The sequence below is a fragment of the Osmerus eperlanus genome, chromosome 23 (genome assembly GCF_963692335.1).
Source record: "Osmerus eperlanus chromosome 23, fOsmEpe2.1, whole genome shotgun sequence".
Lineage (NCBI taxonomy): Eukaryota > Metazoa > Chordata > Actinopteri > Osmeriformes > Osmeridae > Osmerus > Osmerus eperlanus.
Genome location: NC_085040.1, coordinates 7,518,154 through 7,530,834, shown reverse-complemented (window position 1 = coordinate 7,530,834; position 12,681 = coordinate 7,518,154). Strand labels below are relative to the sequence as shown.

At 42.6% G+C, this 12,681-nt stretch overlaps 2 protein-coding genes across 4 annotated transcripts in view; both read right to left on the bottom strand.

Moving 5' to 3' along the window:
* LOC134010128 (uncharacterized) overlaps positions 1–2,847 on the bottom strand; it is an 18,157-nt gene extending 15,310 nt beyond the window's left edge. Inside the window, exons 1-3 of the mRNA XM_062449996.1 lie at positions 2,714–2,847; positions 2,582–2,627; positions 807–1,037 (exon numbers count right to left, since the gene is read on the bottom strand). Of these exons, the coding sequence (XP_062305980.1) occupies positions 807–1,037; positions 2,582–2,627; positions 2,714–2,767 (331 nt within the window). The 5' untranslated portion in view covers positions 2,768–2,847. The remainder of the gene's footprint in view (positions 1–806; positions 1,038–2,581; positions 2,628–2,713) is intronic.
* A 293-nt stretch (positions 2,848–3,140) lies between these two features.
* LOC134009990 (hepatocyte growth factor activator) lies at positions 3,141–12,481 on the bottom strand. 3 transcript variants are annotated; one of them, XM_062449814.1, is made up of 15 exons: positions 12,218–12,481; positions 11,894–11,989; positions 11,726–11,789; positions 11,214–11,307; positions 9,734–9,807; positions 9,309–9,452; positions 8,858–8,989; positions 7,950–8,060; positions 7,513–7,687; positions 7,133–7,227; positions 5,817–6,051; positions 4,718–4,857; positions 4,120–4,260; positions 3,733–3,872; positions 3,141–3,438 (listed from the first exon to the last, which is right to left on the bottom strand). In XM_062449814.1, exons 2-15 carry the CDS (start codon positions 11,945–11,947, stop codon positions 3,268–3,270), a joined length of 1,770 nt encoding a protein of 589 aa, XP_062305798.1. In that variant the 5' UTR covers positions 11,948–11,989; positions 12,218–12,481; the 3' UTR covers positions 3,141–3,267. The 3 variants fall into 3 exon arrangements, with proteins under 3 accessions (XP_062305798.1, XP_062305799.1, XP_062305800.1); XM_062449815.1 differs by having other exon boundaries at positions 5,817–6,048; positions 11,894–12,481; XM_062449816.1 differs by lacking the exon at positions 9,309–9,452 and having other exon boundaries at positions 11,894–12,481.
* Positions 12,482–12,681: the final 200 nt, after the last annotated feature.

Below are 12,681 nucleotides of genomic sequence, written 5' to 3'. Positions count from 1 at the left end.
CACACACAAGCACCCACTCAAACACAAGGAAAGCAGCTGCAAAGTGTTGGCTAGATAATTCAACTGCTCCATGCTTTCAGGTCAATTACCCCGTTGGATTAGTGACCTCTTTGGAACTAATTTGTTCCATATAAAAATTATATTGGACTGCTGAGTCATCATTGAGTCATCAAGACATCCGAAAGCATCTGGACTGTTTAATTTAAACTCCAAAAAACGTCATCTTCAAAACACTATGCACAAGGATCTGATTATTAGATATTCCCAGCGAGCTACTTAAACAGCATGCTAGTTCAGCTATTATGGATTAGAGTGATTCCCTTGCTATTCTCGACTGAAATGTAACATGGTACTTTGATGATAGCATATTGGTTTGATTTACAGCTCTTGAAAAAGTAAATGTATTATTATTTAATACCTACATTAATGTTTAACACAGTATACTACACAGTATAGCTTTCCAGAGAATCGTTTGGCCTTGAGCAATGAAGAAGTGAAACTATGTGCAAGCAAGCACCATATGGAGTTCAAACCTCATGTAGCAGGATTACTCCAGTTGTTGGATTCAATTACCCTACCCCATGCCCACCCAGCACAAGTCTATACTTCCCCTGTGACCCTAAAATATTCTCCTTCACCTCTCCCTCCCCTCTTGTAAATCCAACTGTCTGAATCCCAACTTTAGGCCAAACAAAGCCTTTCATTCCTTCCAAACACCTCCCCCATTTCCATGCGCAAATCTCAAAACAGACAGATGTGGTTCACGTGACAGCCAGAACACCGGAGGCCCACCTCCCCGACCCTACCTTCTCCGAGGCTGTAGCGGACACGGATGTCCCAGGCCAGCAGGGCGTCCTTGCTGTCAAAACCCAGCACGGCAGCCTGGCTCAGGCAGAGTATTGCCAGGGTGTAGCCTGCCCCCTCATACCACAGTCCGGTCTCCAGGCCACAGATGTCTTCCAAGGTGATGCTGGCCCTCTCCTTGTGGCCCTGAGTCTTTTCTGATTTGTCTTTAAACACCAGCAGGACTAGACAGTCTGGCGGACGTAGAAAGAGAGGTAGGAAGGGGGGATTGTGGGTAAAGTAGTATTTTTGTATTTGAAACACTGCCTAGTGTGCAGAATGAGCTTGGATTGTGCCACTCTCGGCTGTGTTGGGATGCTGACAATATTTGGCACCCAAGTCGTAAACACAGTAGAGAGCATAAAGGATGAACACGTTTTTATGCTGTAACTGGTTATTTCTTAAAATCTTTACTCTCACATGCAGACATCTACTGGCATGGGAGTTCAAAAGGAGAAGGTCTTAATGAACATCTGTTACCACATATTCAGACAAGGCCATTAATTCCACCAATGCTACCTATAGCAGTGAGGCTAGATAGAGAAGCTACTACATTGTCTAAGAGTGTTCCACAAGAAGGCTGTGGTGAATGAAGAGAGTATAAACAAGCTACTGAAGATGCATACTAAGCCAAGGCCATGCAGTAACATCCTAGATGCATCAGAATAATAAACCCAATTGACATTCTGAAGGTAAAACCAGTACAGTATGTCCTACTTGTTTACAGAATTTCAAAGTCTAAGGGTATACGGGAAGATATGTTGAAGCTGCACTTGCTTATGGAGACAGACAGTTGCCAACCAGGGTCTCCTCTGCTCTTGGTACTGTAAAACTACAACCAGTGTCAACTGACAAAACAAGGCCATCTATTTTGTCAAGCACACAAGCTCAGCTCAAGCATGACCACGGTCAGCTGTGACAACATGAAACTTCAAAGGTCTGTAGAACGGTTGCATTCCACCTCGGCCTAATCCGTTAAACACCTAGCATGAGCAAGAGACAGATAGCAACTGAGACTGAGATGAACAGTGACACAATGTGGCCATGTCATCTCTTTCAACTGGGGTTGAATCAGAGTGTGAATTATACAATGACAATCGGGGTGGTCAACTTCTTCTCCAGGTTGTGTTTCGACCCCCCCGACCTGTTGTTTTTACCTCTTTGGGGGGGTCTAAATCTTAATTAGGGGGGTCAGACCCCCCCGACCCCCCCCCCCCCCCAATTCTCACCCTGGGTTGAATCCTTATTCAGCAAAGAAACATGAAATCATGTGTGTCTGAATGTGAACTAACATGAAATGCCCAACTAACTGCCACTGTCCAGACAACTTTCCTTAATTGATATGTAAACTAGTTAAGAGTTACAGATGACACTTGCATGCAAGCCTCTTAGAATATATCAGTCAAAACCACATGAACTTTCAGGAGCCAGCCAAAGTTCTGAATGGGCACAATGAAATTTGAAGCCTTCAGTATACTGAGGCCAATGGATTTGGAAAAAACAGTTATGCAAGTTCAAGTGTAATTTGAGTTACATTGCTTGCCTGGATTGTGCTGTTGTGTCACATCCATGACTACCTGATATGTTTTTATCAAAAACAAAGTAACACCGAGACGGAATGGCATTGAGTTACCATGTTAATCTAACAAAGATAAACATTGTAAAGAGTGCGCCGCTATTTCAACAACGTGTATGGGATTACCCGCTTTCAAATATAGAACTGTAAAGAAAAACCTACCTGCTACAGGCGATGGCTTTCGAAGCACGACCCACCTAGTCTTCCACTGCAAAGAGAACGAAACAAAGTATAGCCAGCACAAAAGAATAAAGTCGCGTACACATTTAATGAACTATTTCGTCAAATAAACACCTTTTTTCCATCTCTGAATTTGACATATCCCTCCACGACAACAGAATCCGTCATCTTCAGTCATGGTTCCAGACAGCTGCAGTGTCGCTGTCCCGTGCCCGAATGAGAGGGGTCAATTTCAAAATAGCTTTACTGGAGAGGGGCATACAATCGCCCTCCAACACGTCTCTCCCCCCCCCCCCCCCCCCCCCTTCAAAACACAAGCAAACATGTACCGATAATGTTGCCTCTTAGTGTCAACAGGGTCTACACCCAAAACAATATTTACAGAAACGTTTCTTGTAATCTTTTCAGTTGGTTATTATGTGAACATGAAATGGGCCTGCCTTCGGACGATAATTCTACTCTCAACATTTTCAGAAGGAATTATTTTGTAAACTTTACCAGTCATACGAATATATTACGATGCGCAGTAGGGACATTAAGTTATATCAAGTAATGGTTTATTTTAGTCACACAATTTCATTCATAGTTCAGTCACAGTTGTTTAAAAACAAACTTCAACAGTAAAAAACAGACAAATCTATACATTAAAAGTATCAAGTGTTCATTCATTATGACTTGGGCTTGCGACTGATTATTTGATTGATCCATGGTATGTAATTCACGACTTTGGTGTAGACGCCAGGTTTGTCAGTCCTGCCGCAGCCGTCTCCCCAGCTGATGATCCCATAAAGGAAGCTGACGCCATCCTTCACACAGGCCAGGGGGCCTCCAGAGTCCCCCTGGAGGAAACACAAACATAAACTTGCAATTAATTATCCACTTGGAACCTAATATTACAAACCAAAATTACACAGCTACAGCAGAGTGTCATTACAACACATAAACACGTTGGAACATAAACCTTAACCACATCCTGAACTCTTAGCACAGCAGTGCCCATATTTGTACATGCCCTAACTACATCCTACATGCTTCAGATTTGTATGCAGTGGAGGCTACTGTCTACTGTACTACAACATATCCACTTGTGCATCATCTACTGAAGAGCGGTTTCATTTTTCAGGCATCCCAACCTGGCAGGCGTCTTTACAGTTTGCCCCAGCACAGATCATGTTAGAGGTCACATGGTTGCCGTAGATCTCTGGTTGGGTGCAGTTATCATGGGGGATGATCCTCACTCCAGCATCTTGCAAATTGGAGTACTTGTTTGCCTCTGTGACATACCGAACACATAGCTCAATATCAACAAATAAACACTCATATTAGAAAAATGTGGTTTGAAGGTTGGATATGTTTTGAGGCCTTGATTAAAATTAGCCATGCAGGTCCAGAACAGTACTTAAAATAACTTGAAGAAAAAGATACAAGGAAAGCATATTCCTCTGTTTATCTACTTTGAACAGAAATTGTGCATGCAAATGTAGACACAACCACAGAGGGTTACTTTCTTATTAACTTACTCTCGTGCATGTGACCCCAGCCTGTTATCTGACACAAGTAACAGTCGGGGAATTTCATGTCTTTGTCTGGGAGACAGATTGGTCGTATGAACTGGGTTCGCCTTACACAACGTCCATTTTCTTTCTTCAGTTTGACCAGAACTTTTAGAAAGAAAAGTAATATTACAGTTACGTTATGCACTTTTAACTCTTTTATTTATTAGAGTGCTACTGACATCATTTAAAAAAATGTAATATGTTCAATGACTCTGCGACTGAGAAATATTTGTCTTGTGTAGAGAAAACAATTGAACAAAGTGTTTCCCACTGGCATGGACAGATGCTCAGTAAGTATCCCAACCGAATGAGTGCACTATCATGTGACACTTTTGTGTGTGCATGACTGTGTGTGAGTGGTTACGTGAGCACGACAAACACAGCTGTTCCAAGATGCACAGCTGTGGGAACACAGGCAGAGACAGGCAGGCTGGAGTGGATGTTTTTTTCTGTTTGTGACTGAGGGGGCGAGGGGATTGTATGAGTTTGTGTCTCTGTGTGTGTTGGCATACATTAAAACATTGAACACTGCAGAGAAAACAGAAGTCTGTAACATCATTACCAATATCATGGAGTGTTGGATTGAATACTGAGAATTGCTTTGGAAAGATGTACTTCTCCACACCAAAGGTTCTGGTGTTGGGACTGGTGATGTTGAAGTGCTGCTGGCCAAGAACCACACGGATCTTAGAAACCAGAGGGCTGAAAAAGACATCATACACTGTTAGTACTTCATCATTGAATATTGTCAGTCTAATGAGTGGTGACTAATACAGCCAAGCAAAGTTCAGTTGAAAACATGCCAAATGGACAACTTGAAAAATATAAATTTTCCATGAAGACGTACGCATTACATAGTGTGAAACGGCTGTTTTACATTTACATTTAGCAGACGCTCTTAACCAGAGCAACTTACAGTAAGTACAGGGACATTCCCCCGAGGCAGGTAGGGTGAAGTGCCTTTCCCAAGGACACAACGTCATTTGGTTGGCATAGCCGGGAATCGAACTAGCAACCTTCTGATTACTAGCCCGATTCCCTCACCGCTCAGCCACCTGACTCCCTTTTTGTATTTGTATTGTAAGTTTTGTATTCACATATCACCAGTTTCAGTATTGATTGATGTAAACTTCTCTAAAGGTCTCTAATTCAAACATAGGGGCCTCAGGCAAAAGTGTCCAGTAGCCATGTTCCAGAGAAACTCTTAAATTGTCTCTTGAGAACATTTACATTAAGGTTTTCCTAGAACTGAATGTGAGTCTAAAAAAAGTTAATACGTGTTCATAAAACAGTAATGGGAAGTTCAAAGTCAGGGATGTCAGTCAAAACGGCTTGTTAGTCTGTCCTATTTTCTGCAACAACAAGATGAGAGTAAAAAGCCACCTTACTCTGCAGCTCAGTTAATAGTCCAAACTAACTCCAAGTTTTATGTAACCATATTCATTAAACTAGCTTTTAGGGTGATGTAACTATAACCAAACTAACACTAAGAGTCACATGTATTCATTAAACTAACTCCTATGGCTAATGTAACTGTACTGACCATATTTTGTTCATTAGCATAAAATGGATGGTTGGATGAATGGCTTCTCTATCAACACATAATTGACTCGAGATCAAATCAATTCTATAATGTTGATGTGGATCAGACGTTCCAGCACCTTCTGAAGAAGCAGTGAGCAGCAGAGACCACCCAACAGGAGGAGACCAGCGTGCCAGCACAGAAGATGTCGTTGCTGATGTACATGGCTGCCATCCAGGGGTGTGTCCCAGGCAGCGAGGTGGTGCCACCCAGGATGCGCCCCATCGCTAGCGACAGTCTCTTTTTATGCCTCTTCCCACAGACAGGACCAGGAAGTTTGTTGAAGCGGTTTATTCTTCGAGATGAATATGCTGCTGAAATGATGAGGGAAAGGAGAGAGAAAGGTTTATTTGAAAGATACTTTGATCGGTTTCCATAGAGACTTCATCATCGATTCAATTTAAGTTCTACTGGAGGACTACTACCAAGACGTCTACTGGTACAAAACTACATTCAACCCCCAACAATAACTATCCAGTATTTTCCTACATAACAGTCTTAAGGAGACAACAACTAATATACCTCTTTGTATCACTTTCGACTTCCCTAGTAGGTCAAACTCCCCTGGAAGGAAATAACCAACAAGCTATTCTATAGGATTAAACGTTAGGGTATAGAATGTTTAATAACCAAACTTTAGCTTCCAGCATGTCACTAGGTTGAGTAGCTGAAGGCTGGCTTGAAGAATGTGTATTGTATGGAAACCCATGGCGACATGTCATCAGAGCAACCGGTTCAAACAGTCCCACTCACCACTTAAGTATTTGTCAACACTTGATCTGACATGTGGATGTTGCATGACTCATGCCTCAGCTCTATTTAATTTGGCCCATGGTCAAAACATAGTCACTAGAGTTGCAAACTATTTGTTTGTGAAAATTGACTCACATCTTTAGCTCTGGCATAGACATTGTGATAAAAAATGAATTTCAATGATGTCTTGAGAAAACAAACCATTTCATGGGTTGTACTAGTTCCAGGAAAGCAGGAGACATAACGTTTAGTTGAAAGGAAGTTCTGGTACATTCAGGTCATGGTGAGTTTTCAAAAGCTAAACCTGTCCTTGATAGGACAACATCATTCATTAGTTCAGACAGCATTCAAGCTCTATCATTTGAAAATTCATTGGGCACAATCTCCTTCATTTAGTCATCTCGATCTATTAAGGTATCATCATTCTGACACTAAATGAAAGCTACTTAGAAAGTTACTTACAGAAGGATGATTGAGTTATGTTGTGGATTCATTGAGGATCATCAAAATTGAGGATTGGTTCAATATTATTGCTTTTCCCCACGTATTACAAAGCCAGAGAACAAGAATTGATCAAGATAACCACCAAATAGCTCCCTAATAGTTCTTACTGGACATTTTTTCCTGTTCCCATTTACTCACAACGTATCACACAGGAAGGGACATCACAGTTTTCCCAGGAGATGGCACCGGCATTAAGCGTGTAGCACCACGGCATCTTGTCCCCATCTGGGTTTCTACACAAAAACACAGTGGACATGTTTATGTGGGTGTCACGCCATCTATGGGTCCCTGCCACAGCACACTTCAATCAAGATGAATCAATGCCTGATTACAGGTTGGACTTCAACAGTTTTGAGATTGGAAATGTAAGCATGACCTTGTTCATTCTGTTGGACAAGCTCTTCCGAGCTTAGACTGACAAGATCAAAGTGCTGTTTTTGGGGTTGCCAGGTTCAATGGCGCTTGTCCTTTCGAACTGTAAATGACGCCGAACAAAGTGATAGAACGTGTCCACACACCTGCAAAAGGAGTGTTCCCCGAGACCCCTGAGAGGGGCGCTGTCCACGGTGTCAACACAGAGCTCGTCATGCAGCAGTTCAGAGTTCCAGGGCAGACAGCGGGCACCAGCGACCGTGGTGGCCACCACACCCCGGTAGTCTGCGCCGTTGTTATGATAGCACACTGCTTCAGGCACTGACACACACACATACAACGACAGGATGTGCGTACGTTATGCACTGCTGATTTAGCGATTCACGCCACACATAAACATGTTCCATTGGATTTGGCTGAAGGTAAACGTTTTTAGGGACCCCTCCAAGTAGGTTAACCACTGTGTATGATCCCTGGATGATGGCAACACCTGCAACATGTTAAACGATGCTAATCTCGCTAGCATTTTCTTTATACAAAGGCTAATGACAAGACTAGCTAACGATGAAGCGCTCCCACTGACCAATGTTGCAGTAGGCTCCACTATGGCCTGGTCGGCAGGCACAAACCTCCTCCCCAGTGGTAGAGATCCTCCTGCATGACCCTTCATTCATACAGGGGTTCTCCCGACAGACTGGGGAACAATCAGACACGCTACATTAGGTATAAACCAACAGTAGAAAAAGGGTTGGCGTTCAAATCGTACAGTGAGACAGTGCCTGATTTTATAGGTGGTGACTTTGTAGCTTCAGTCGGAGAAGATAGATCGCACCTCCTGAGACACTGAGAACGTGACATTGCAGAAACAGCAGCTGAAAAGCTAAGCCTGGATCCGACAATTCACCAGTGTTTTGAAAGTAAATTGTTTGTATAGCTTCATGCCCTCAATCCCATGACAGGAGAGGGATTCAGTCGACAGCGCACCAAAGAGCCTTCTCCTTTGTATCAAGGGAATATGCTGAAGACCCATGAATGCCCCCCCCCCCCCCCCCCCCCCCATTGAGATGAAAGCACTTGGAGTTCTTTTAAGGTGTGTCCCAAACAGCACTCTTGAGTCACTGTGAGTCACATAATCTTTCTTTTTATTCCTAGCGAAGCTGTTACCATGGGGAGGGAATCAAAGCCTGTGAAAAACGTCTCCTTTGATATCCCTGTTAACATGCGGCAATGTGCTTTGGCTTCAGCCCCGCAGATTTCGCTCTCCTGCTTCAGGAGGAGAAGGGGAGTTCAGAGGGTTCAGCACAGACCTGGTAATCTGAGGTGGGAGTTATGCAGGGATCTTCAGCAAAACACACAGAGGTTTAAAAGCCTAGTCTCACATGGTGCGGGGGATCGCGTTCCTCTTTACTTTCCAACAAAAGCCAGCAAAAGTTAGAAAACATTTGAAACAGCGGGGGGTCGAAGCAACAATGGATCCACAACATAACTCACCTGTGTAATGAGTGTTCTTACAGGAGATCTGCCCAGCCACACACCTGCACTGCTCCACATTCCGGAGGTGAATTCTCCCCCAGGATTCTCCAATGTCATAATATCTCAGGTGTACTGTTTCATAGCACTTCCCTGACAAAGACGGCAAGGCAGAGATAAAAGGTGGTTTGGTGAAACGTGAGCAGAGTGGGCAGGGAGCAGGCGAAAGCGGCATCTTTAGGGAGCCGCCTCAACACTTCGTCACAACAATAGATAAAACATTCTCTTTTTCAAGGTAACTTGCATAAGCAGTGCAATTCAGAATGTAAACTTTTTCACGGTATACACGTTTATAGGATAATATATCAGAGTATACTAAACTATATTGTAGCCAGCAGAGTTCAGCAAAACCAGCTATACCGTAGTCTGGAGGATAGCTGTAGGCTTATACACTGTATATTAAATGACCTACTCAGTTCACAAAGCCTGCCAGTGAAGCTCTCTGGACAAGAGCACTCGAACGAGAGCCTGTGGGGCCCCAGGGTGCAGACACCGCCATTTTGACAGGGGTTCAAGTGGCACGGGTCTGTAAACCTTCTGGACGAGTGAACAAAAACTAAGGCAAAACAAACACACAAACAACAAACCATTCAGCGAAATCAAAGTCCATATTCTATTAGCTATCATTGATTGAATCATTGAATCCCTTCGACAAATCGAACTCATGGGAGGAACATGAGTGATTGTCGCTTATGGATGGCTCTTGTCAGTTGTGAAAGTCACTTTAAGTTACAGAACAGAACACTTAGTACACTCCATAGCAAAGAGCTAGTTCCCCAGTTTGATTGACCTTGTTGACTGAATACGATGACGTTTTTGAGTTGAACTGTTAAGTACCTGTAGGTTGTGTTGTCGGAGTAGCACAGTAACCCCAAAGCAGGTCCCGGTCAAAGTTGTGCGTGAGAGAACACCTTGGACAAGGAAACAAACACATTCCTGTCATGCAGGTCCATTGGATCGAGGAGTGAGATCACTAACATGATGACATCACTGAATGCTTTCACTCACCCTGATAGGAAACTCAAAATAAACTTAAATTAGCCTTTCTATGTAAGTTACATGCGTTTTGGAAATTCATAACATTTCAAATGTTTGTCTTTTTCATTTTGTGTCGTGGGAGTGGTTGAAACCTCTTGAAAAACAAACGTCATAGCATGGTCATGTCATCAAGTTGTGTGAGTCATTCGTCATGTCAACTCCATATCCATCCATCCACACCCTGGAAAAGTAATCTCTTGGGTTTCAAAAGCAGCAGGTACTAACACACACACACACACACACACACACACCCTAAGAATGAGCCAGCATCATAATTAGCTGTTTCTTCATCACTGTGTGGGAAGGGGTGAGGAGACCAAGAGCTATACTGAATTACAGCTAAGCTGTTGATTCTAGCAGACACCCACTCCTCCTGTCAGCCAATGTTTAAAGTGGATCTGTTCTACAGTACCACACAAACAACTTTGTTCAAAAGTATTTTGGATCTTTACTCAAATTAAAAGCCAAAGTGATACTTGTGTGAATTGATAAAACACTAAAACTAAGTAATTAAATTGCCATTTATACCAGTATTATCAAAATACCTTTTCTAAACTTATGGTAATGAATCTTGGTAATAGGGTTGTAATCAGGCACAACTGTTTATTAGTAAATGAATAAGCACCATTGACACGTGAAGTAATTTAGGGAGTAATGCCCCTTCAGCACTGTGGTAAAGTGTGTCATTGGATGTGTATGAGAGCAATACAGAAAGGGTTTCAAATATGAACTTTGGTGCCACAGCTTACTTTCCACACTTCAATTACTTAAGTGCCATTGAAGAACATGGAGTGCAGTGAGATACTGTGTGTGACCAATGTGTGGTGATACAGACCTTTGTGTCAACAGACTTGTCACTGGGAGTAATAGTAAATCATGGAAACATTGTGCTGTGTGTGCATGTGGTTAAGGTATGTGTTTGTGTAATCAAAACACTTGATGCCAGAGGAGTAGCTCCAGTGGCGAAAATCTGCTATCAACTTTGGGGGGACAATTATATGACATTTTCTCAAGAGCAATTCCTGAGGGGGACAACAACATTACTGCTGTACCACATAGCACAGTAAAGAAAAAGCGCCATTGTGTCCATAATCAGCTAAGCGCTTTCATTGCGAATAATTAATATAATTGAAATTACATATTTATGTTTACAGTGATTTATTGGGGGGGACCAATCATATTTTTCCCAGGATGGGGGGGGTCGTGTCCCCCCTGTCACCCCGGGATTTCCGCCTATGAGTAGCTCAGGAACAGCCAGTAGGAATCAGACAGAACTCACCAGGGTTTGGAGGAACTGATGTTAATGCAGTGATGATGAATACTTCCACCCTGGCGAAATGGGAATTTACATTCTTTCCCATTTACAGTAAGGACTGGGGGGGGGGGGAATAAAGCAGGGATTAGGCCTACATATGTTTTCAAGAGCAGACTCAATGTTCCAAAATGTAAATGAAATGTACATTTTTTCTTATACTTTACCGTGGTCAGAGTAGGCATTAATTTAGACTCAAAGGGTAGCCTACTTTATGAGGGCTTCTAAGGACAGTTTGAAGCAAATGTACTTTGAAGATATGATTTTTGCCTCAGACACAATGAATCCTTTGATTGTATAACTGGTTCCAGCCTGGACCTATCAAGTTATATTATTATGAAGAGGCCCTGTGCAGGGGAAGCTTAAAGACACCTTAATCTGTTTTCTGTTTTGAAGGTATATAATGGGGGCTTCACACGCACACGTTTTTGGAGGGAGATTGATAAAATAGCTTATATGGTATTTAAAGTCGAATTTACCTTTATGATTATCCATGTTGGCATCTCTCGTCCTCACGGTTTCATATCCTGGTGGTATCAGTCGCTGGAATAAAGTTAAATTGGTGAACACACAAGTGTTAAAAGTGTCGTTGCCACGGAAAGTCTATTTCATGCGCCCCAATCGAACTGTCTGTTAAAGTTACCTACCGTCCGTGCACTCATAACACAGGGTAGTAAAAATAACATAATGTGTGCCATCATAACAATCCGGTATGGTCTTCGTTTTCAACTGGAGTTATAATCCTGACAAGAGTTATATATACGTTGTCACGTTACAGCTGTCAATTCCCCGATTCTCAGGCTGGTATTGGTCATGGAGAACGTGGGACATCCAGCAAGAATGATCCTGTCCCCAGAAATTTCAAAATGTTTTAAGTTAAACAATTGCGTCATGAGTGACTATTTCGTTTTGCCCCTCACTACACCCCAAACGTTTTTTCTCCAAAAAGGTATGAGGACTCAGCTACGTACTAGTATTCACGTTTGTGAAGAGACGAAATGTTTGATGTAATGGAAAGTAACTTTTGAAGAGGGCGGGTGATGATGGTGCGGGATTCCTCCTACAGTTTTCTCTCTCCAGGCTTGGTGACCGAGCGCTTTTTCTAGTTGTAAACATTCCAAGTGCGGCGTGCTGTGGCAAGATTTTGCTCCTCTCCCTTATTACCAGGGCTCTAATTTTCACCCGTTTCAAAAGAACTCTTCAATAGATGCCGTGGGAAAATACAGTGACGTTCTATTTTCACTACAGACAGTTCATCACTTTGAGAGGTGCAAAAGGGATCCAGTTAAACAAAATAGTTCATTTATTTATACTACCGTTAACTATTGACCATTCTGGCCGCCTCAAGCCGACCAAAGGATAGAAAAGCAAGTCTGGAATGTAACATTATAGGCAAATAAATCTGTGGGCCAATATGAGTGTGCTCAGCATAAAT

Coding starts and splice junctions, on each gene's coding strand:
- LOC134009990 (XM_062449814.1), bottom strand. CDS start 11,947: ATGATGGCACACATTATGTTATTTTTACTACCCTGTGTTATGAGTGCA. Junction 9,808..11,213: donor ATCAGTTCCTCCAAACCCTG/GTGAGTTCTGTC, acceptor TCCTTGTCCAAG/GTGTTCTCTCACGCACAACT. Junction 3,439..3,732: donor ACTGTAAAGACGCCTGCCAG/GTTGGGATGCCT, acceptor TGTTTCCTCCAG/GGGGACTCTGGAGGCCCCCT.